This window comes from Tachyglossus aculeatus, chromosome 18 (assembly GCF_015852505.1).
Source record: "Tachyglossus aculeatus isolate mTacAcu1 chromosome 18, mTacAcu1.pri, whole genome shotgun sequence".
NCBI lineage: Eukaryota > Metazoa > Chordata > Mammalia > Monotremata > Tachyglossidae > Tachyglossus > Tachyglossus aculeatus.
Window position 1 is genome coordinate 8783965 of NC_052083.1, and position 25859 is coordinate 8809823.

Below are 25859 nucleotides of genomic sequence, written 5' to 3' on the forward strand. Positions count from 1 at the left end.
TCCTCAGCTCTACCTCCCCTGCTTGGCTGCCTTGAACAAAGAATTCCCTTGGAAAGTACGGTGTGGGTTTTGTTTGACGGGCATGCGCGTGGCATCCTGTCTGCCTCTGTCTCTCTCTGCCCCTGACCCTCTCTTTTCTCTCCACATCTATAGCCTTGGTAGTTATGGAGTCTACTAAGTGCTTGCATGGTGCTGTGGGTTGGGGTAGATACAAGATCACATTTTATCCCTTCCCCACAGCACCTGTATATATGTATATGTGTTTGTGCCATATTTATTACTCTATTTATTTTACTTGTACATATTTATTCTATTTATTTTATTTTGTTAGTATGTTTGGTTTTGTTCTCTGTCTCCCCCTTTTAGACTGTGAGCCCACTGTTGGGGAGGGACTGTCTCTATATGTTGCCAACTTGGACTTCCCAAGCGCTTAGTCCAGTGCTCTGCACACAGTAAGCGCTCAATAAATACGATCGATTGATTGATTGATTTTAGACTGGGAACCCACCGTGGAACACGGATCGTACCCGACCTGACGATTCTGCATCTACCGCAGCACTCAGAACGGTGCTTGGAACAGAGTAAGCGCTTCCACTGAGCCGCGCTGCTTCTCTAAGAAATACCACTATTATTAAAGGCAACGATGAAGAGAGGGAGGAGAAGAGACAGAGCCTTAACTCCTGCCAGGAGCCCATGGATGAAGATGACACGAAGATGGATTGAAGAAGCAGCGTAGCTCAGTGGAAAGGAACCCGGGCTTTGGAGTCGGAGGTCATGGGTTCAAATCCTGGCTCCTCCACTTGTCAGCTGTGTGACTTTGGGCAAGTCACTTGACTTCACTTGCCCCTTCCTTCCTCTCCCCCTCCTCCCCCTCTCCATCCCCCCATCTTACCTCCTTCCCTTCCCCACAGCACCTGTATATGTTTGTACATATTTATTACTCTATTTATTTATTTTACTTGTACATATCTATTCTATTTATTTTATTTTGTTAGTATGTTTGGTTTTGTTCTCTGTCTCCCCCTTTTTAGACTGTGAGCCCACTGTTGGGTAGGGACTGTCTCTATATGTTGCCAACTTGTATTTCCCAAGCGCTTAGTCCAGTGCTCTGCACACAGTAAGCGCTCAATAAATACGATTGATTGATTGATTGATTGATTCTCTGGGCCTCAGTTACCTCATCTGGAAAATGGGGATGAAGACTGTGAGCCCCCCGTGGGACAACCTGATCACCTTGCAACCTCCCCAGCGCTTAGAACCGTGCTTTGCACATAGTAAGCGCTTAATAAATGCCATCATCATTATTATTATTAAACAAGGCACTCTTTCCCCACCCCGGGTGCCCCGTGATCAAAATGGCCCCAGGTTGAGCTCTAGACCCACGGGGTTAAGGGGTACAACCCTTCTCACAGGGCTCAGCTGGCATCTGCCCGGCTCCACGCTCCTCAGTGGCCATCAGGGTGTTCCACCGGGTGAGCCGTTTTCCAGCTTGGGGGTCTCGGGGGAGATTAAGAGCTCATGAATGGGGTGGGGACGGGCCATCAGCACGGGGTGACTGTAAGGCAGAAGGCCCGAGTCCGGTCCGCAAGGTAACGGACGAACACCCCAACTCTCCCAGGGGCAGACTGTTCTCCGGGACCACTCGGAGGAAGGTGGGTCCCTGCCGTCCCTTGTACAGGGGCTGGGCTCTCTCGGGGAGGTCCCGGGCCCCGGGCTCTCACCTTCCTCCAGATCGTTGCGGGCGGCTGCTTCCAACAGGGTGATGTTGGGTGGGAAGAGCACTTTCTTCTCTTCCCTCTTCCTGCTGCCCTTCTTCTGCTTGGGCTCCCCACGGGCCTTCCTGCTGGGGGCCTCCTTCTCGGCCTGTGCCCACTTTTTCAGCTGCTGAGCTCGCCTCTTCTGGGCGTGTTTCAGCCGCTCCTGGGTGCCCATCCTGCCCACCATCGGCATCTCCGCCAGCAGCTCCAGGTGCTCCGCCATGATGGGGCCGGAGAGGCCGACGTGGGGATGGGGAGAGCCCACCCGAGCCCGTGGAGGGCATTACCTAATGGCACCCAGCGCCTTGCCCTGCCTGGCACGGCAGCAGGGGGGTTTTAGCCCCGGGTGACTTCCTTGGCCGAGTGGTTCAGAGAGGAGAGGCCCCGCTCCATCACTCTGGGGGGGCCCCCGCCCGCACGGCCCCCTGTCCGGGAGGGGAAATGGTGAGGGAGGACGGGAGAACCCCGGCTAGGGTGAGGGAAGGGGAGAAAGGGAAAAGTGGGGCAGGAGCCTGCCGGATGAGAAAGGGAGGTGACAAAAGTCTCTTGGCAGGCCTGCGGGCTCCTCTTCTTCCGAGCAAAGAATCCCTGACAGGTCAGGCCTCAAACCCTGTGGGTGAGGAGGGTGGGCGCTCGGAGATGGGGTGGAAGTTGGAGGGAGAGGGAAGCGGATCCCCCGGATCCCCCGCCTGTCAATCCCGTCCGGCTGGCTCAGGTCAGGTCAGAGTGGTGCTGAAGCTAAATTATCCGGATAACAGGGCTCTGGCCTCCCTCTGGGCTTTGGGAAGGAGAAGGGTTGGGGGGCCGAGCATAGGCACAACAGGGCAGGCAACCAATCACCTGGTGGTGGCTACCTCGGCCAGGGTCCCGGCAGGAACAACCACCGCTTTCCAAGGTGAAAGATCAACAGGTCTGCCCAGACTTCTGCCCATAGCTGTGTCCTTCCTTCCCTCCTTCCGGCTCCTGCTCCTCTCCCCACGCTGCCCCGTGGGACGGCTCCGCTCACCAGCACGGGGGGGTCGCCCCCATTCCCGCTGCTAGCCGGGGTCGGCTAGGTGGCCAGGGGTGGACTCCTTCCCCGCTGCCGCGCAGGGTCCGGGGCCTGGCAATCCTGAGGCGGCTGCTTCCTCTTATCCTTCCCTCAATCCGGAATGCCTCTGGGAAAGGGGAGGTTCAGCTGCTCCCTGGTCCTGAGGCGGGGAGCTCTGCCCTGCCGCGGGCCGGAATTCCCTGGGCTGGCGGCTGGCCCTCTCCTTCCGGGCGATCGCTGGGCTCTGGCTCGGTCCTGGCTCCACCCGGGGCCGAGTCTGGAGGAGGAGCAGGAGGAGCCGGAGTGGACGGCTATTGCACGACTTCCATAGCAGAGCCAGCAGCGGGGTAGAGGAGCATGTATGCTTGCGTGTGTGTTGGGAGCGGGGGCAGCGGAGGGGAGATGGAGAGGAGAATCCGGTGTGAATCCCGTTCTCCGGTGTGAGGGCAGGCCGACTCCTCCCTCTTGGCAGACTCCAGGCTTCTCCGGCTCCCACGGGCCTGAAAAGGAAGGAACGAGGAAGCACATGAAAGGGGCCCAGCCGGGGCGGGGGCCGGAGAGAGGCGGTCTCTGTGGGAGATAGTGAGGCGATCCCATCTCTTCAGCTCTCCGCCGTAACAGTGCTCTGCACACAGTAAGCGCTCAATAAATACGACTGAATGATTGATTGATTGATTGGGCTCACAGTGAATACGATTGAACGAATCACCCTCCCCAGCAATAAGCTCCCCATCCCCCCATCTTACCTCCTTCCCTTCCCCACAGCACCTGTATATATGTTTGTACATATTTATTACTCTATTTATTTATTTATTTTACTCGTACATATCTATTCTATTTTGTTAGTATGTTTGGTTTTGTTCTCTGTCTCCCCCTTCTAGACTGTGAGCCCACTGTTGGGTAGGGACTGTCTCTAGATGTTGCCAACTTGGACTTCCCAAGCGCTTAGTACCGTGCTCTGCACACAGTAAGTGCTCAATAAATACGATTGATGATGATAAGCACACAGAGCTGTAGGGGATCCCTGACTTCCAGCAACCACCAAGTCACCCACTCAAACGTCCTGACTGAGCGCTCCCTGGGTGGACGGCTCTGTACTAAGCGCCGGACTAAGTCCAGCCCCCCGGTCCAGGACGAGGCCTCCCTCCTGCCCCGTCGCTGGCCACTGGGCTCCCTCAATCAATCAATCGTATTTATTGAGCGCTTACTCTCTCTGCCCCTGGGCCCAGCTCTTGGCTTCCCCGGTTTGCTAAGTTCTCCCTCGGCCCGCGCTCCCAGCACAACGCCGGGAAGCCGCGAGGCCTAGTGGTTAGAGCGCAGGCCCGGGGGTCAGAAGGACCTACCACTTTTGTAACTTCTCTGAAATTACCTCATCTGTAAAAGGGGGATTAGGTCCGTGAGCCCCACGCGGGGTAGGGATTGTGCCCAAAAAGCTCACACCCCATCCGGCTTCCCTTCTTGAATGAAGGTATTTGTTCAGCTGTACCAAGCGCTCCAGTATAATTGACTGACTAGTCCCGCGGAGGCGGGACTAGAACCTAAATCCTTCTGATTCCCAAGCCCATGCTCTACCCACTGGGCCATACTGCCTCTCTACTGTAACAGACATTGCAGTGGGCCTGGGCTCTCATTTCAGGGACCCCCAGATAAGAATGGTCTAAATACAGCCCCAAAGGACAGAGAGTTGTTTTATTTGTTTGTTTTACGGTCCTTGTTAAGTGCTTACTCTGTGCCAGGCACTGTACTGAGGGCTGGGGTAGATAGTAGGAAAAAGCCAATTTTTTGGAGGGGATCTCGGGATAACTGTGTCCAAAGCCTGTATATATGTACGTATTTATTACTCTATTTTATTTGTACTTATTTCTTCTATTTTATTTTGTTAATATGTTGGTTTTGTTCTCTGTCTCCCCCTTGTAGACTGTGAGCCCACTGTTGGGTAGGGACCGTCTCTATGTGTTGCCAACTTGGACTTCCCAAGCGCTTAGTACAGTCATCATCATCATCATCATCGATCGTATTTATTGAGCGCTTACTGTGCGCAGAGCACTGGACTAAGCGCTTGGGAAGTACAAGTAGGCAACATATAGAGACGGTCCCTACCCAACGGCGGGCTCACAGTCTAAAAGGGGGAGACAGCGAACAAAACCAAAGATACTAACAAAATAAAATAAATAGAATAGATATGTACAAGCAAATTAAATAAATAAATAAATAGAGTAACAAATATGTACAAACATATATACGTATATACCGGTGCAGTGGGGAAGGGAAGGAGGTAAGATGGCTCTGCACACAGTAAGCGCTCAATAAATATGACTGACTGAATGAATGAATGAATGATTAAGGGTGACCGTGGGTTTGGGGAACCGCTGAAACTATGTCCCCGTCCAACTGACCAGTCGGTCCGGGGCCGGGGTCTGCTAGACCGAGACCCCCCCACTCCCCAAGAGCCACCACACCCAGACTGTTCCCTATTCCGGGCCAATAAACCCAACCTTAATTCCCTAATAAGCTGGAGGTTGGTTAATTACTGCTGCCCCATGTTGACAACACTTCACAGGCAGGCAGGTGACTCTTTTAGACTGTGAGCCCAATGTTGGGTAGGGACTGTCTCTATATGTTGCCAATTTGTACTTCCCAAGCGCTTAGTACAGTGCTCTGCACATAGTAAGCGCTCAATAAATATGATTGATTGATTAAAGAACCACTCAGAGCTCTGCCCAGCCCAACCCGAGGCCCCACAATGCCCCACAGTTCATTCATTCGTATTTATTGAGCGCTTACTGTGTGCAGAGCACTGGACTAAGCGCTTGGGAAGTACAAGTCCCACTCCTTCCTCTCCCCCTCCTCTCCCTCTCCATCCCCCCCGCCTTGCTTCCTTCCCTTCCCCACGGCACCTGTATATATGTATATGTTTGCATGTATTCATTACTCTATTTATTTTACTTGTACATAGTCTATTTTGTTAATATGTTTTGTTTTGTTCTCTGTCTCCCCCTTCTACGTGGCTCATTAGGAAAGAGCCTGGGCTTTGGAGTCAGAGGTCATGGGTTCAAAACCCGGCTCCGCCAATTGTCAGCCGTGTGACTTTGGGCAAGTCACTTCACTTCTCTGGGCCTCAGTTACCCCATCTGTAAAATGGGGATTGGAACTGTGAGCCCCATGAGGGACAACCTGATAATCTTGTAACCTCCCCAACGCTTAGAACAGTGCTTTGCACATAGTAAGCGCTTAATAAATGCCATTATTATTATTATTCTAGACTGTGAGCCCACTGTTGGGTAGGGACCGTCTCTATGTGTTGCCAACTTGTACTTCCCAAGCGCTTAGTACAGTGCTCTGCACACAGTAAGCGCTCAATAAATATGATTGAATGAATGAATGAAAGTCAGCAACATCTAGAGACGGTCCCTACCCAACAGTGGGCTCACAGTCTAGAAGGAGGAGACAGACAACAAAACAAAACATATCAACAAAATAAAATAAATAGAATAAAAATGTACAAATAAAATAAATATGAGAGCTGAGGGATAGACAAGGGGTGGTTCCCCCTTCTGCCCCCGACCAGAGGGGCAAGCTAGGAATTCCCGCTGACCCTAGTCCCCCTCTAGACGGTAAGCTCCTTGTGGGCAGGGAATGTGCCTTTATTGTTACATTATACTCTCCCAAGCACTTAGTACAGTGCTCTGCACACAGCAAACGCTCAATAAACACGACTGACTGGCTGGTTGACCGGCCCGTAGCGAGGAAGAGGGAGTCCGGGCGCAGGGAATAGGATATTGGGGGAACGGGAGAGGAAAATGAAGAATTCATGACCGTTCTGGCTGAGCCACCTGCTGCAGGGCCAACTCAGCAGCTGCACTCTATTCATTTATTTATTTATCTTACTTGTACATATCTATTCCATTTCTTTTATTTTGTTAGTATGTTTGGTTTTGTTCTCTGTCTCCCCCTTCTAGACTGTGAGCCCGCTGTTGGGTAGGGACTGTCTCTATGTGTTGCCGACTTGTACTTCCCAAGCGCTTAGTACAGTGCTCTGCACACAGTAAGCGCTCAATAAATACGATTGATTGATTGATTGCACTCGGATGTACAGGTAACCGCGCTTACAAAGCGGGACGTGCCCCGGCTCCGTCTGCCCCTCAGACCCACCGACCGAGTTAAATCTAATTCTTACTGCTGAAAGAGGCAGGCAGCTGGGGGGGGCCATTCGTTCAATCGTATTTATTAAGCGCCGACTGTGTGCAGAGCACTGTACTAAGCGCTTGCGAAAGTACAATTAAACAATAAGCACAGTGCAGCACCCTAAAACTGGCCCCGCGGGCCAGTAGACGGCTTCTTGAACCCCGAGTGCTTCTCTGAGACTTTAAGTTCATTGTGGGCAGGGAAGCAGTGTGGCATAGTGGATAAAGCCACGCACTTGAGAGTCAGAGGTCATGGGTTCTAATCCCGGCTCTGCCACTTGTCAGCTGTGTGACTCTGGGCAAGTCACTTCACTTCTCTGTGCCCCAGTTACCTCACCTGAAAAATGAGGATTAAGATTGCCAGCCCCATGTGGGATAACCTTGTATCCCCCCCAGCGCTTAGAACAGTGCTTGGCACATCGTAAGCACTTAACAAATACCATCATCACCAGCATTCATTCATTCAATCGTATTGAGCGCTTACTGTGTGCAGAGCACTGGGCTAAGCGCTTGGGAAGTACAAACTGGCAACATATGGAGACGGTCCCTACCCAACAAGGGGCTCACAGTCTAGAAGGGGGAGACAGACAACAAAATAAAACATATTAACAAAATAATAATAATAATAATGGCATTTATTAAGCGCTTACTATGTGCAAAGCACTGTTCTAAGCGCTGGGGGGAATACAAGGTGATTATAATAATAATAATGGCATTTATTATGCACTTACTATGTGCAAAGGACTGTTCTAAGTGCTGGGGGGAATACAAGGTGATAATAATAATAATGGCATTTATTAAGCGCTTACTATGTGCAAAGCACTGTTCTAACTGCTGGGGGGGAATACAAGGTGATAATAATAATAATAATGGCATTTATTAAGCGCTTACTATGTGCAAAGCACTGTTCTAAGTTTTGGGGGGGAATACAAGGTGATAATAATAATAATAATGGCATTTATTAAGCGCTTACAATGTGCAAAGGACTGTTCTAAGTGCTGGGGGGAATACAAGGTGATAATAATAATAATAATGGCATTTATTAAGCGCTTACTATGTGCAAAGGACTGTTCTAAGTGCTGGGGGGGAATACAAGGCGATAATAATAATAATAATGGCATTTATTAAGCGCTTACTATGTGCAAAGGACTGTTCTAAGTGCTGGGGGGAATACAAGGTGATAATAATAATAATGGCATTTATTAAGTGCTTACTATGTGCAAAGCACTGTTCTAACTGCTGGGGGGAATACAAGGTGATAATAATAATAATAATGGCATTTATTAAGCGCTTACTATGTGCAAAGCACTGTTCTAACTGCTGGGGGGGAATACAAGGTGATAATAATAATAATGGCATTTATTAAGCGCTTACTATGTGCACAGGACTGTTCTAAGTGCTGGGGGGAATGCAAGGTGATAATAATAATAATAATGGCATTTATTAAGCGCTTACTATGTGAAAAGGACTGTTCCAAGTGCTGGGGGGGGAATACAAGGTGATAATAATGATAATGGCATTTATTAAGTGCTTACTATGTGCAAATTATTTTTTTTATTTTACTTGTCCATATCTACTCTATTTTATTTTGTTTGTATGTTTGGTTTTGTTCTCTGTCTCCCCCTTTTAGACTGTGAGCCCATTGTTGGGTAGGGACCGTCTCTATATGTTGCCAACTTGGACTTCCCAAGCGCTTAGTCCAGTGCTCTGCACACAGTAAGTGCTCAATAAATACGATTGATTGATTGATTGTTCTAAGTGCTGGGGGGGAATACAAGGTGATCAGGTTGTTCCACACGGGGCTCACAGTCTTCATCCCCATTTTACAGATGAGGGAACTGAGGCTCAGAGAAGTGAAGTGACTTGCCCAAGGTCATACAGCAGACATGTGGCAGAGCCGGGATTCGAACCCATGACCTCTGACTCCAAAGGCCGGGCTCTTTCCGGTGAGCCATGCTGCTTCAGATTAAATACCTGTTCCCCCTTCCCCTCAGCCTTTGAGCCCCACATGGGACAGGGATGGAGTCCCACCTGATTATCCTGTCAGAGAAGCACCGTGGCTCAGTGGAAAGAGCCCGGGCTGTGGAGTCGGAGGTCGTGGGTTCAAATCCCGGCTCCACCAATTGTCAGCTGTGGGACTTTGGGCAAGTCACTTCACTTCTCTGGGCCTCAGTGACCTCATCTGGAAAATGGGGATGAAGACCGTGAGCACCCACGTGGGACAACCTGATCACCTTGTAACCTCCCCAGCGCTTAGAACAGTGCTTTGCGCATAGTAAGCGCTTAATAAATGCCATTCATTCAATCGTATTTATTGAGCACTTACTGTGTGCAGAGCACTGTACTGAGCGCTTGGGAAGTCCAAGTTGGCAACATATAGAGACGGTCCCTACCCAACACTGGGCTCACAGTCTAGAAGGGGGAGCCAGACAACAAAACAAAACATATTAATAAAATAAATAGAATAAATATGTACAAATAAAATAGAGTAACTAATACAGTACTTACATACATTACTTAATGTACTTGTAATTACTTAATGTACTTGTACATTACTTACATTAATGTAATATACATTACTTAATGTACATACAATACATTACTTAATACATCATCATTATTATTATTATTATTATTCTCTGTGCCTCAGTTACCTTATCTGTAAAATCTGTAAAAGACTGTGAGCCCCCCGGGGGGCAACCTGATCACCCTGTAATAATAATGATGGCATTTATTAAGCGCTTACTATGTGCAAAGCAATCAATCAATCAATCGTATTTATTGAGCGCTTACTGGGTGCAGAGCACTGGACTAAGCGCTTGGGAAGTACAAGTTGGCAACATATAGAGAATAGATATGTACAAGTAAAATAAATAAATAAATAAATAAATAAATAAATAAATAAATAGAGTAATAAATATGTACAAACACATATCCATATAGACAGGTGCTGTGGGGAGACAGGGAAGGGGGAGACAGAGAACAAAACCAAACGTACTAACAAAATAAAATCAATCGTATTTATTGAGCGCTTACTGCATGCAGAGCACTGTACTAAGCGCTTAGGAAGTACAAGTTGGCAACATATAGAGAATAGATATGTACAAGTAAAATAAATAAATAAATAGAGTAATAAATTTGTACAAACATATATCCATATAGACAGGTGCTGTGGGGAGACAGGGAAGGGGGAGACAGAACAAAACCAAACGTATTAACAAAATAAAATCACTCAATCAATCGTATTTATTGAGCGCTAACTGCATGCAGAGCACTGTACTAAGCGCTTGGGAAGTACAAGTTGGCAACATAGAGAGAATAAATATGTACAAGTAAAATAAATAAATAAATAGAGTAATAAATATGTACAAACATATATCCATATAGACAGGTGCTGTGGGGAGACAGGGAAGGGGGAGACAGAGAACAAAACCAAACGTATTAACAAAATAAAATCAATCAATCCATCGTATTTATTGAGCGCTTATTGCGTGCAGAGCACTGTACTAAGTGCTTGGGAAGTACAAGCTGGCAACATATAGAGAATAGATATGTACAAGTAAAATAAATAGAGTAATAAATATGTACAAACACATATCCATACAGACAGGTGCTGTGGGGAGACAGGGAAGGGGGAGACAGAGAACAAAACCAAACGTACTAACAAAATAAAATCAATCGTATTTATTGAGCGCTTACTGCGTGCAGAGCACTGTACTAAGCGCTTGGGAAGTACAAGTTGGCAACATATAGAGAATAGATATGTACAAGTAAAATAAATAAATAGAGTAATAAATATGTACGAACACATATCCATATAGACAGGTGCTGTGGGGAGACAGGGAAGGGGGAGACAGAGAACAAAACCAAACATACTACTACTACTAATAATAATAATGATGGCATTTATTAAGCGCTTACTATGTGCAAAGCACTGTTCTAAGCACTGGGGAGGTTACAAGGTGATCAGGTTGTCCAGTGGGGGGCTCACAGTCTTGATCCCCATTTTACAGATGAGGTAACTGAGGCCCAGAGAAGTGAAGTGACTTGCCCAAAGTCACCCAGCTGACAACTGGCAGAGCCGGGATTTGAACCCATGACCTCTGACTCCAAAGCCCGGGCTCTTTCCACTGAGCCACGCTGCTTCTCTGTACTAACGCTGTCCTAACAAAATAAAATCAATCAATCGTATTTATTGAGCACTTACTGCGTGCAGAGCACTGTACTAAGCGCTTGGGAAGTACAAGCTGGCAACATAGAGAGAATAGATATGTACAAGTAAAATAAATAAATAAATAAATAGAGTAATAAATATGTACAAACATATATCCATATAGACAGGTGCTGTGGGGAGACAGGGAAGGGGGAGACAGAGAACAAAACCAAACGTACCAACAAAATAAAATCAATCAATCAACCGTATTTATTGAGCGCTTACTGCGTGCAGAGCACTGGACTAAGCGCTTGGGAAGTACAAGGTGGCAACATATAGAGAATAGATATGTACAAGTAAAATAAATAGAGTAATAAATATGTACAAACATATATCCATATAGACAGGTGCTGTGGGGAGACGGAAGGGGGAGGCAGAGAACAAAACCAAACGTACCAACAAAATAAAATCAATCAATCAACCGTATTTATTGAGCGCTTACTGCGTGCAGAGCACTGTACTAAGCGCTTGGGAAGTACAAGTTGGCAACATATAGAGAATAGATATGTACAAGTAAAATAAATAGAGTAATAAATATGTACAAACATATATCCATATATACAGGTGCTGTGGGGAGACAGGGAAGGGGGAGACAGAGAACAAAACCAAACGTACCAACAAAATAAAATCAATCAATCAACCGTATTTATTGAGCGCTTACTGCGTGCAGAGCACTGTACTAAGCGCTTGGGAAGTACAAGGTGGCAACATAGAGAGAATAGATATGTACAAATAAAATAAATAAATAAATAAATAAATAAATAAATAGAATAACCAACCTGTGTGTGCCAATCCCCCCAGAGCAGAGAAGGGCTGGGGGGCAGGAGGTAATTCTGAACTGTGACCCCTCTCCCTGGCTTGGAAACCCACCTGCCCCCCCAGGGAGATGGCATTTGTATGCAGACAACTCCCAGATGAGTATCTCCAATCCCTCCGGTCTTCAGGAAATCTCCAACAGATGGCTTGCCTGCTCTGATCTGGGGCAGATCTGTTTAGTCCCTTCCTCCTCATCCTTATCTGGCCACCGGATTACAGCCATCTCCCCCACCTCCCCTCCCTCCAGCCCCTTCAAGTCCAACACCTCCAGCCCCTGGCCCAATCAATCAATCCCCATTTCCAGAGGAGGGAACTGAGGCCCAGAGAAGTGCCAACTTGTACTTCCCGAGCGCTTAGTCCAGTGCTCTGCACCCAGTAAGCGCTCAATAAATACGATTGATGATGATGATGATTCATTCATTCATTCATTCAATCGTATTTATGGAGCGCCTACGGTGTGCAGGGCACTGTACTAAGCGCTTGGGAAGTCCAAGTTGGCAACATAGAGAGACAGTCCCTACCCAACAGTGGGCTCACAGTCTAGAAGGGGGAGACAGAGAACAAAACCAAACATATTAACACAATAAAGTAAATAGAATAGATATGTACAAGTAAAATCAATCAATCGATCAATCATATTTATTGAGTGCTTACTGGGTGCGGAGCACTGGACTAAGCGCTTGGGAAGTCCAAGTTGGCAACATAGAGAGATGGTCCCTACCCAACAGTGGGCTCACAGTCTAGAAGGGGGAGACAGAGAACAAAATAAAACGTATTAACAAAGTAAAATAAATGGAATAGATATGTACAAGTAAAATCAATCAATCGCATTTATTGAGCACTTACTGGGAGCAGAGCACTGGACTAAGCGCTTGGGAAGTCCAAGTTGGCAACATAGAGAGACAGTCCTTACCCAACAGTGGGCTCACAGTCTAGAAGGGGGAGACAGAGAACAAAATAAAACGTATTAACAAAGTAAAATAAATAGAAGATATGTACAAGTAAAATCAATCAATCAATCAATCGTATTTATTGAGCGCTTACTGGTTGCAGAGCACTGGACTAAGCGCTTGGGAAGTCCAAGTTGGCAACATAGAGAGACAGTCCCTACCCAACAGTGGGCTCACAGTCTAGAAGGGGGAGACAGAGAACAAAATAAAACATATTAACAAAATAAAATAAATAGAATAGATATGTACAAGTAAAATCAATCAATCAATTGTATTTATTGAGCACTTACTGTGTGCAGAGCACTGGACTAAGCGCTTAGGAAGTCCAAGTTGGCAACATATACAGTCCCTACCCAACAGTGGGCTCACAGTCTAAAAGGGGGAGACAGAGAACAAAACCAAACATATTCACAAAATAAAATAAATAGAATAGATATGTACAAGTAAAATAAATAAATACATAGAGTAATAAATACGATTGAATGAAGGAATAAATCCGGGGAGATTGATAGCTGGGGGGGGCGATGACGTCACCGTGTTGCCCTCGCGGGGCCCCCCCGGAAAGGCGCCCCCTACCGGCCCGTCCCCGACCACTCACCTGCCCGGCCCTGCGCGCTCCGCGCCGCCGCAGGCCCCAGACCCGAGAGACGCCCTCTCCATGGCAACCGCACACTTCCGCCCGGAAGTGTGGCGCTGAGCCGGCCCAATGTGGGCCGGAAGTGTGGCGCTTAGAGGGCCAGCACGAGGTGGGCCGGAAGTGTGGCTTCCAGTGGATGGGCGGAAGTGTGGCGTCGAGACGGCGACCCATAGCGGGCCGGAAGTGTGGCTCCCCGCGGAACGCCCGGAAGTGTGGCGCCGAACCGACCGGCCCAAAATGGACCGGAAGTGGGGCTCCCCGCAGGCCGCACACCTTCATTCATTCATTCAATCGTATTTATTGAGCGCTTACTGTGTGCAGAGCACTGGGCTAAGCGCTTGGGAAGTACTGCTTAGCTGTGTGACTGTGTGAGCCCCCCGTGGGACAACCTGATCACCTTGTAACCTCCCCAGCGCTTAATAAATGCCATCCTTATTATTATCACTATTATTACTTTGGGCAAGTCACTTTACTTCTCTGGGCCTCAGTTCCCTCATCTGGAAAATGGGGATCATCATCATCATCAATCGTATTTATTGAGCGCTTACTATGTGCAGAGCACTGTACTAAGCGCTTGGGAAGTACAAATTGGCAACATCTAGAGACAGTCCCTACCCAACAGCGGGCTCACAGTCTAAAAGGGGGAGACAGAGAACAAAACCAAACATACTAACAAAATAAAATAAATAGAATAGAAAGGTACAAGTAAAATAAATAAATAAATAAATAGAGTAATAAATAAGTACAAACATATATACATATATACAGGTGTTGTAGGGAAGGGAAGGAGGTAAGATGGGGGATGGAGAGGGGGACGAGGGGGAGAGGAAGGAAGGGGCTCAGTCTGGGAAGGCCTCCTGGAGGAGGTGAGCTCTCAGCAGGGCCTTGAAGGGATGAAGACCGAGCCCCACGTGGGACAACCTGATGACCTTGTATCTACCCCAGCGCTTAAAACAGTGCTTTGCACATAGTAAGCGCTTAATAAATGCCATCATTATTATTATTATTACTTTGGGCCAGTCACTTCACTTTCTGGGCCTCGGTTCCCTCGTCTGGGAAATGGAGATGAAGACTGTGAGTCCCATGTGGGACAACCTGATTACCTTGTAACCTCCCTGGAGCTTAAAACAGTGCTTTGCATATAGTAAGCCCTTAATAAATACCATTATTATATAATATTATTATAATATAATTAATTGTTAATTAATAGTGTAATGTTATGATTTAATATTAATTATTATAATTGATGTTGTTGTTGATATGATTAACATTATTATACCAGATGAGGAAAAATGGGGATGAAGACAGAGCCCCACGTGGGACAACCTGATGACCTTGTATCTACCCCAGCGCTTAGAACAGTGCTTGGCACATAGTAAGCACTTAACAAATACCATCATTATTATTGTTTGTTTTGTCTTGTTGTCTGTCTCCCCCTTCTAGACTGTGAGCCCGCTGTTGGGTAGGGGCCGTCTCTATATGTCGCCGACTTGGCCTTCCCAAGCGCTTAGTCCAGTGCTCCGCACACAGTAAGCGCTCAATAAATACGCTTGAATGAATGAATGAATTCTTTATTTTGATGGTACTGATGCCTGTCTACTTGTTTTGTCGTCCGTCTCCCCCTTCTAGACTGGGAGCCCGTTGTTGGGTAGGGACTGTCTCTACCTGTTGCCCAATTGTACTTCCCAAGCGCTTAGTACAGTGCTCTGCACACAGGAAGCGCTCAGTAAATACGATTGAAGGAATGAAAAAGGTGGGGTCCCAGGCGGGGTGGTTTGGGAGGGAGGCCCCTGGAGAAGGGGATTTGTAGGGCGAGGAGTAGGCCTCTGTTGATTGTGTCCGTAACCCTTTTGTCCACCATATCAGCATGTCCAGGGTGGGGACCAGGTTTCTTTCATTCCTTTTTTTTAAAAAAAAAATGCTATTTGTTAAGCGCTCACTACACGTCATGCACTGTATTAAGCGCTGGGGTGGATCCAAGGTTGTCACATGTGGATCCAAGGTCGTCAGGTTGGACACTTCGTCTCCCCCTTTTAATAATAATAATAATAATAATAATGATGGCATTTATTAAGCGCTTACTATGTGCAAAGCCCTGTTCTAAGCGCTGGGGAGGTTACAAGGTGATCAGGTTGTCCCACGGGGGGCTCACAGTCTTCATCCCCATTTTCCAGATGAGGTCACTGAGGCCCAGAGAAGTGAAGTGACTTGCCCAAAGTCACAGCTGACAGTTGGCGGAGCCGGGATTTGAACCCATGACCTCTGACTCCAAAGCACGTTGCTGTTTCCACTGAGCCACGCTGCTGTGAGCCCACTGTTGGGTAGGGACCGTCTCTATATTTTGCCAACTTGGACTTCCCAAGCGCTTAGTCCAGTGCTCTGCACACAATAAGCGCTCAGTAAATACGATTAATTGATTGATTGATTGACACAGTCCCCGTCCCGCATGGGGCTCACAGGCTTCATCCCCATTTTACAGATGAGGGAGCTGAGGCACAGAGAATAAGTGCTCACTGTGTGCCAGGCACTGTTCTAAGCGCTGGGGTAGTTAAAAGGTGATCAAGTTGTCCCCACGTGGGGCTCACAGTCTTCCTCCCCATTTTACAGATGAGGGAACTGAGGCCCAGAGAAGTTCATTCATTCCATCGTATTTATTGGGCACTTACTGTGTGCAGAGCACTGGACTAAGCGCTTGGGAAGTCCAAGTTGGCAACATAGAGAGACGGTCCCTACCCGACAGCAGGCTCACAGTTTAGAAGGGGGAGACAGAGAACAAAACAAAACATATTAACAAAATAAAATAAATAGAATAAATATGTACAAATAAAATAAATAGAGTAATAAATCCGAACAAACATATATACATATATACAGGTGCTGTGGGGAGGGGAAGGAGGTAAGGGGGGGGATGGAGGGGGAAGGAGGGAGCACAGTCCCTGCTGTCCCTCAGTCAGTCGATTGTATTTATTGAGCACTTACTGTGTGCAGAGCACTGTTCTCAGCACTTGGGAGAGTACAATCTAACAAAACAATAGAGAAGCAGCGTGGCTCAGTGGAAAGAGCCCGGGCTTTGGAGTCAGAGGTCATGGGTTCAAACGCCGGCTCCACCAATTGTCAGCTGTGTGACTTTGGGCAAGTCCCTTCATCATCAATCGTACTTATTGAGCGCTTACTGTGTGCAGAGCACTGGACTAAGCGCTTGGGAAGTCCAAGTTGGCAACATATAGAGACAGTCCCTACCCAGCAGTGGGATCACAGTCTAAAAGGGGGAGACAGAGAACAAAACCAAACATACTAACAAAATAAAATAAATAGAATAGATATGTACAAGTAAAATAGAGTAATATGTACAAACATATATACATATATACAGGGGGAGACAGAGAACAAAACCAAGCATACTAACAAAATAAAATAAATAGAATAGATATGTACAAGTAAAATAAATAAATAAATAGAGTAATAAATATGTACAAACATATATACATATATATCATCATCATCATCAATCGTATTTATTGAGAGTTTACTGTGTGCAGAGCACTGGACTAAGAGCTTGGGAAGTCCAAGTTGGCAACATATAGAGACAGTCCCTACCCAACAGTGGGCTCACAGTCTAAAAGGGGGAGACAGAGAACAAAACCAAACATACTAACAAAATAAAATAAATAGAATAGATATGTACAAGTTAAATAAATAAATAAATAAATAGAGTAATAAATATGTACAAACATATATACATATGTATACAGGCAATCAATCGTATTTATTGAGCGCTTACTGTGTGCAGAGCACTGTACTAAGCGCTTGGGAAGTCCAAGTTGGCAACATATAGAGACAGTCCCGACCCAACATTGGGCTCACAGTCTAGAAGGGGGAGACAGAGAACAAAACCAAACATACTAACAAAATAAAATAAATAGAATAGATATGTACAAGTAAAATAGAGTAATAAATATGTACAAACATATATACAGGGGGAGACAGAGAACAAAACCAAACATACTAACAAAATAAAATAAATAGAATAGATATGTACAAGTTAAATAAATAGAGTAATAAATATGTACAAACATATATACATATATATCATCATCATCAATCGTATTTATTGAGCGCTTACTGTGTGCAGAGCACTGGACTAAGCGCTTGGGAAGTCCAAGTTGGCAACATATAGAGACAGTCCCTACCCAACAGTGGGCTCACAGTCTAAAAGGGGGAGACAGAGAACAAAACCAAACATACTAACAAAATAAAATAAATAGAATAGATACGTACAAGTAAAATAGAGTAATAAATATGTACAAACATATATACATATATACAGGGGGAGACAGAGAACAAAACCAAGCATACTAACAAAATAAAATAAATAGAATAGATATGTACAAGTAAAATAAATAAATAAATAGAGTAATAAATATGTAAAAACATATATACATATATATCATCATCATCATCAATTGTATTTATTGAGTGCTTACTGTGTGCAGAGCACTGGACTAAGCGCTTGGGAAGTCCAAGTTGGCAACATATAGAGACAGTCCCTACCCAACAGTGGGCTCACAGTCTAGAAGGGGGAGACAGAGAACAAAACCAAACATACTAACAAAATAAAATAAATAGAATAGATATGTACAAGTAAAATAAATAGAGTAATAAATATGTACAAACATATATACATATATATCATCATCATCAATCATATTTATTGAGCGCTTACTGTGTGCAGAGCACTGGACTAAGCGCTTGGGAAGTCCAAGTTGGCAACATATAGAGACAGTCCTTACACAACAGTGGGCTCACAGTCTAAAAGGGGGAGACAGAGAACAAAACCAAACATACTAACAAAATAAAATAAATAGAATAGATATGTACAAGTAAAATAAATAAATAGAGTAATAAATATGTACAAACATATATACATATATCATCATCATCAATCGTATTTATTGAGTGCTTACTGTGTGCAGAGCACTGGACTAAGCACTTGGGAAGTGCAAGTTGGCAACATATAGAGACAGTCCCTACCCAACAGTGGGCTCACGGTCTGAAACGGGGAGACAGAGAACAAAACCAAACATACTAACAAAATAAAATAAACAGAATAGATGTGTGAGCCCACTGTTGGGTAGGGACTGTCCCTATATGTTGCCAACTTGTACTTCCCAAGCGCTTAGTACAGTGCTCTGCACACAGTAAGCGCTCAATAAATACGATTGATGATGATGATGACTGTGAGCCCACTGTTGGGTAGGGACTGTCTCTATAGGTTGCCAACTTGTACTTCCCAAGCGCTTAGTACAGTGCTCTGCACACAGTAAGCGCTCAATAAACACGATTGATGATGATGATGATATGTACAAGTAAAATAAATAAATAAATAAATAGAGTAATAAATATGTACAAACATATATACATATATACTGGGGGAGACAGAGAACAAAACCAAACATACAAAATAAAATAAATAGAAAAGATATGTACAAGTAAAATAAATAAATAAATAAATAAATAGAGTAATAAATATGTACAAACATATATACATATATAGTCAGAGGTCATGGGTTCAAATCCTGGCTCCACCACATGTCTGCTGTGTGACCTTGGGCAAGTCACTTCACTTCTCTGACCCTCAGTTACCTCATCTGTAAAATGGGGATTAAGACTGTGAGCCCCACGTGGGACAACCTGATCACCTTGTATCCCCCCCAGCGCTTAGAACAGTGCTTTGCACATAGTAAGCGCTTAACAAATGCCATTATTATTATTATTATTATTATATATACAGCAGGGAAGCAACTGCTCCAGACTCCTGATAACTGGGGACTTCCAGGCAGCTGCTCAGCCTCTGGGACTGCTAGGCCTCTGGGATTTTATTTTTTATTCCTGGAGGACTACTCCCAACTCCTCCGGCTCCTAGCCAAGGCGAGAGAGCAGCTTTTAGGCCGGGAGCCAATTAGCGTGGCATAGAGGAAATAAAAGCAATCTCCACCCCTCCCTTCCTACTTAGACTGCATTTGATCAGCCTAAACCCTGGCATTTAATAGAGTGCTTGACACATAGTCATCAATTAGCAAATAGCCACAATTATCATCATCATTATTGGTATGACCTCCAATCCCCTCCACATTCTCCGAGGGTTTTGTTCCCTGTCTCCCCCTTCTAGACTGTGAGCCCACTGTTGGGTAGGGACCGTCTCTATATGTTGCCAATTTGTACTTCCCAAGCGCTTAGTCCAGTGCTCTGCACACAGTAAGCGCTCAATAAATACGATTGATTGATTGATTGAGGGGCAACCAATCCAGTCCTCCGAGAAGCAGCGTGGCTCAGTGGAAAGAGCCCGGGCTTTGGAATCGGAGGTCATGGATTCAAATCCCTGCTCCGCCAACTGTCAGCTGTGTGACTTTGGGCAAGTCACTTCACTTCTCTGTGCCTCAGTTACCTCATCTGTAAAATGGGGATTAAGACTGTAATCAATCAATCAATCAATCAGTCATATTTATTGAGCGCTTACTGTGTGCAGAGCACTGGACTAAGCGCTTGGGAAGTACAAGTTGGCAACATATAGAGACAGTCCCTACCCAACAGTGGGCTCACAATGAGGGACAACTTGCCACCTCCACTGCTGCCAAGTTCCTCTCTAACCAGCCGCCATCTAGTACCAGCAATTCTGCTGGGACTATAATAATAATAATAACAATAATAATAATAATAATAATGGTATTTGTTAAGCACTTACTATGTGCAAAGCACCTTTCTAAGCACTGGGGAGGTTACAAGAAGCAGCGTGGCTCAGTGGAAAGAGCACAGGCTTTGGAATCAGAGGTCATGAGTTCAAACTCCAGCTCTGCCAAATGTCAGCTGTGTGACTCTTAACTTCTTTGTGCCTCAGTTACCTCATCTGTAAAGTGGGGATTAAAACTGTGAGTGTCCCGTGGGACAACCTGATCACCTTGTAACCTCCCCAGTGCTTAGAACAGTGCTTTGCACATAATAAGCATTTAACGCATACCATCATTATTATTATTATTACTGTTAATAATAATAATAAAAGGTGATCAGGTTGTCCCACCAGGGGCTCGCAGTTTTAATCCCCATTTTACAGATGAGGTAACTGAGGCACAGAGAAGCTAAGTGACTTGCCCAAAGTCACACAGCTGACAGTTGGCGGAGCCGGGATTTGAACCCATGACCTCTGACTCCAAAGCCCAGGCTCTTTCCACTGAGCCACACTGCTTCTCAACAATAATAATAATAATAATGGTATTTCCTAAGCACTTACTATCCGCCAAGCACCGTTCTAAGAGCTGCGGGAGATACAAGGTCAGCAGGTTGTCCTTGGGGGGGGCTCACAGTCTTAATCCCCATTTTACAGATGAGGTCACTGAGGCACAGAGAAGCGAAGTGACTTGCCCAAAGTCACTGAGCTGACAAGTAGCGGATTTCGGGGGTGAGCCTCCATCACCAGTGGGCACCAGCCCCCCTCGAGCAGGGTGGTAAGAACAGGAGGCCGCGGAGAACTAGCGCAGCCGGTTGGCATGGGAAAATAGGAATTTCCAGGCTGAAAATAGCTAGTTTCCCGATCAGCCCGAAACACGTCACAGGGCAATGCTGTAAACTTCTATCCTCATTCTGGGAATAACGGTTTAGCTCTAGGGGCTTCCTTCCCCTCTAAACTGTGAGATCCTTGTGTACACCTGGAAGGTGTCGACCAATTCTGTTGTACTGTGCTCTCCCGAGCATTTAGCCCAGTGCTCTGCACACAGAAAGCACTTGCTAAATACCATCTTGAAGCCACTGAAGGAGAGGACGATTTCTCCGCTTCTCCAGGAGTCGACTGTGAGCCCACTGTTGGGTAGGGACTGTCTCTATATGTTGCCAACTTGTACTTCCCAAGCGCTTAGTACAGTGCTCTGCACACAGTAAGCGTTCAATAAATACAATTGATTGATTGAGTAACCATAATGGCTGCTGCCGCTCTTCCCACCACAATTGAGCAGGGCTATCCGACTTCACCGGCCTAAACGGAAGCCAGCAATCAGTTGTATTTATTGAGCACTTACTGTGGGCAGAGCACGATACTCAGTACTTGGGAGAGTACGATATAAGGAGCCCTAAATCAATCAGTCAATCGTATTTATTGAGCACTTACTGTGTGCAGGGCACTGGACTAAGCGCTTGGGAAGTCCAAGTTGGCAACATGTAGAGACAGTCCCGACCCAACAGTGGGCTCACAGTCTAAATTCATTCATTCATTCAGTCGTATTTATTGAGCGCTTACTGTGTGCAGAGCACTGGACTAAGTGCAGTTAAATGACAAGCAGAACCCTTCTGAAAGTGCGGTTGTTCCACCGAAGTTGGGGAGTTAGTCATTTAAAATGGGGGTAGGGAGAGGGAGGGTATGTGGGTGTAACAATAATCATAATAATAATAATGATGGCATTTGTTAAGTGCTTATTATGTGCAAAGCACTGTTCTAAGAGCTGGGGAGGTTACAAGGTGATCAGGTTGTCCCACGTGGGGCTCACAGGCTTAATCCCCATTTTACAGATGAGGGAACTGACCAAAGTCACACGGCGGACAAGTGGTGGAGCTGGGATTTGAACCCATGACCTCTGACTCCAAAGCCTGGGCTCTTCCCAAAGCAACTTCCTTCTCAGGCCCTGAGCTCCTTCTCTTCATGAGCCCCTAGTCCCCTTTCCCTCCCTTTGCTGGCATCCCCATTTTCCAGATGAGGTAGCTGAGGCCCAGAGAAGTTAAGCGCCTTACCCAAAGTCACACAGCAGGCAAGCGGCAGAGTCGGGATTTGAACCCATGACCGCTGCCCTGTATGTTTGTACATATTTGCACATAGTAAGCGCTTAATAAATGCCATTATTATTATTATATTTATTACTCTATTTTACTTGTACATATCTATTCTATTTATTTTATTTTGTTAATATGTTTGGTTTTGTTCTCTGTCTCCCCCTTCTAGACTGTGAGCCCGCTGTTGGGTCGGAACTGTGTCTATACGTTGCCAACTTGGACTTCCCAAGTGCTTAGTACAGTGCTCTGCACCCAGTAAGCGCTCAATAAATACGATTGATTGATTGATTGATGTCAAAGTCTCCTCTTTTCATCATCATCAATCGTATTTATTGAGCGCTTACTATGTGCAGAGCACTGTACTAAGCGCTTGGGAAGTACAAATTGGCAATATATAGAGACGGTCCCTACCCAACAGTGGGCTCACGGTCTAAAAGGGGGAGACAGAGAACAAAACCAAGCATACTAACAAAATAAAATAAATAGAATCGCTATGTACAAGTAAAATAAATAAATAAATAGAGTAATATTTTGGGTCTTTCTGTCCCCCCGACCCGCCCTGAGTTCTCCCGGGCCCCGAGTGGGCACCGACAGCGGACGATTCTTGGGGTAGGTGGCTCTTCGCATCACTCGGTTCCATCTCCCTCACAATGGGGTGCTCCTTCTCGCTGCAGGAGTGGGGTGAGATGTTTCCCCGGCATTACGGGGGCTGCCAAGGGCCCGTATCCCGAGACCCTTCCCCACAGAAACTGAGGCACTGTCGCTCAGATTGGGCCGGGCCCCAGAAGGGCTGGGGGAGACGCCGAGGGGGCAGTTTCCCCGGGGTCTTCGGCAGTTCTGGCTCTGGTGAGCAAGAGGGAGGAGAAGGGGAAGGGGCTTGGAGAGAGGGGTCCAGTGAGGGAGAAGAATCTGGGTTGGGGAGGAGGCTCTGGGGATTGAGGAGGTTATTATTATTATTAATAATAATGATAATAATAATGATGGTATTTGTTAAGCGCTTACTACGTGGCTCAGTGGAAAGAGCATGGGCTTTGGAGTCAGAGGTCATGGGCTCAAACCCCGGCTTCGCCAACTGTGACTGTGAGCCCACTGTTGGGTAGGGACTGTCTCTATATGTTCCCAAGCGCTTAGTACAGTGCTCTGCACATAGTAAGCGCTCAATAAATACGATTGATGATGATGATGATGATGATGATGATGTCAGCTGGGTGACTTTGGGCAAGTCACGTCACTTCTCTGTGCCTCAGTTCCCTCATCTGTAAAATGGGGATGAAGACTGGGAGCCCCCCTGGCGGGACAATCTTATCACCTTGTATCCTCCCCAGCGCTTAGAACAGTGCTTTGCACATAGAAAGCGCTCAAGAAAATGCCATCATCATCATCATCATCACTGTTCATGAATCTAGTCTGGGGAAGGGGGGCACATTTAGACTGTGAGCCCGCTGTTGGGTAGGGACTGTCTCTATATGTTGTCAACTTGTACTTCCCAAGAGCTTAGTACAGTGCTCTGCACACAGTAAGCGCTCAATAAATATGATTGATGATGATGATGATGACAGAGGCGGACAGGAGTAACTAAGCGGCGTGGCTCAGTGGAAAGAGCCCGGGCTTTGGAGTCAGAGGTCATGGGTTCAAACCCCGGCTCTGCCAATTGTCAGCTGGGAAACTTTGGGCAAGTCACTTAACTTATCTGGGCCTCAGTTTCTTCATCTGTAAAATGAGGATGAAGACTGGGAGCCCCCCGCGGGACAATCTTATCACCTTGTATCCTCCCCAGCGCTTAGAACAGCGCTTTGCACATGGAAAGCGCTTAATAAAATGCCATCACCATCATCACCACTGTTCGTGAATCTAGTCTGGGGAAGGGGGGACAGAGGAGGAGAGGAGTAACTGCTCCCTATCCCCAATTTTTCCACACCTACATTCTGGCCCTGTTCCCTGCAGAGCCATCCTTTCACTCGTGGGGCTGTAAGCCAGGTCCCGGAGGAGAACGACACCATCACAACTCCAAGGACTTGGCTAGTGGAGGTAGTGGCCCCCAGCCCCCCGAGGCCTCGGCGGTTCGGGTCGTGGAGCGCCAATCGGTGTTTGCCAACGATGCCTCCACTGCTCTCCACTCCTTCCTGACCCAGAAGCGGCGGGTCTCGGATCCCAGGGACTCCGGCCTCCCCCGTGACCCGGATGGCATCTCCGGCCCCCGTCCCACCTCCAGCGGCTCCGACTCGGAGGAGTTCCCACCTAGGAGGGCAGGAGGCACGAGGAGGGCAGGCGTTTGGGTTCCTGGGCGTTATCCCTCAGATGTCAAGAATGGGCAACCGGTCCCAGGGCCTCAGGTCCGACCAGAATGTGCTCTGGTCCACCTGTTCGGCTGTGACGACTGCCGGAGACTGAACTGGGGTTGGGGGGAGATCTGGGAAAGGGACTCTTCCCTGGGACCAGAGAGAAGCAAGCTGTTGGCGGGGCAGTGTTGGTGGCCGGGACCTGGGGACAAGAAGGGGCAGGAGGGATGGGAAGAAGAAGAAGAAGAAGAGGAGGAGGAGGAGGAGGAGGAGGAAGAGCGGGAAGAACTGTGGGTGAGTGGGAAGCTAACGGAACTAAAGACTGGATCGAGGGGAGAACCTAAGGAACAAGATGCCTGGAGCGGCACCCAACAGGGGCATCGGAGGGACCCAGAGAGAGATCCCTGGGCATTGGCAAAGCGGGCATGGAGTGGGGAGATGCAGAGGGACTGGCCTGAGCTGTGGGAAGGCCCCGAAGGCAACGTCCAAGCTTTGGCTTCCCCCTGTCACCAGGATGAGGGTGGCAGAAACGGCGGCATCCCCCTATTGCCAGGGAGGGCCCGCGGTCACGTCAGGCTCATTGTGGAGGCGTTTGAGCGCAGGTCCCGGAGGACTGAACGGGCAGCCCGGCGCCAGGAGCAGGAGTTGGGGCAGGCCTTGAACCCAACCCCCGGGCTTCCTTCCGCTTCCCAGGCAAGCGGGGGGTCAAGGAGAAGGGGCAGCTCCCGGGCAGGGGGAAACCTCAGGCCTTCTGACGATCTCCTTCAGGCCCCTTTCCCAACCAGGCGGGGTCCAGGTCAGGACACTAACACGGGGGAGGGCAAGGGCCCAGCACGAGTGAGAAGACCCCCCTCTCAGCTCCGGGGTCCGGGGCAGTGGGAGAAAGAAGAGCGGGGCTTGGCTAGTCCTCACGCTTCAAAGCACAACAAATATTAAACAGCCGTTGTTGCAAGCACTGATTTGTGCTGGGGGAGAAAAGAGGGATTTAAGGGAAAGGGGTTTGTTCCCCTTAATTTCTCTGGAATCGGAACCCCTGCTATGGATTGTATTAGGGCTGAGGAGCGTTAATGAAGAAGCCCTGCTCTGTAGAGGATGACAGAAATGTGAAAACACACAAACACACACACACACACACACACATCAGCTGGGTGTATGTAGCACAGGGCAAGAGCCGTGTTAATG

The 25859-nt window shown here is 47.0% G+C and overlaps 2 protein-coding genes across 4 annotated transcripts in view; one reads left to right on the forward strand and one right to left on the reverse strand.

Annotated features, from left to right (window-relative positions):
• PPP1R16A (protein phosphatase 1 regulatory subunit 16A) overlaps positions 1 to 13622 on the reverse strand; it is a 37019-nt gene extending 23397 nt beyond the window's left edge. For 2 of the 3 annotated variants that reach the window (XM_038760527.1, XM_038760529.1), the window contains exons 1-2: positions 13549 to 13622; positions 1722 to 3287 (exon numbers count right to left, since the gene is read on the reverse strand). In XM_038760527.1, coding sequence (XP_038616455.1) covers positions 1722 to 1980 — 259 coding nt within the window. In that variant the 5' untranslated portion in view covers positions 1981 to 3287; positions 13549 to 13622. Of the gene's footprint in view, positions 1 to 1721; positions 3291 to 13548 lie in introns of those variants that run through there. The other variant, XM_038760528.1, reaches the window with a different exon arrangement.
• A 9462-nt stretch (positions 13623 to 23084) lies between these two features.
• Positions 23085 to 25613, forward strand: LOC119940394. The gene is made up of 2 exons (XM_038760642.1): positions 23085 to 23244; positions 24343 to 25613. The coding sequence occupies exons 1-2, from the start codon at positions 23085 to 23087 to the stop codon at positions 25611 to 25613; spliced, it is 1431 nt and encodes a 476-aa protein (XP_038616570.1).
• Positions 25614 to 25859: the final 246 nt, after the last annotated feature.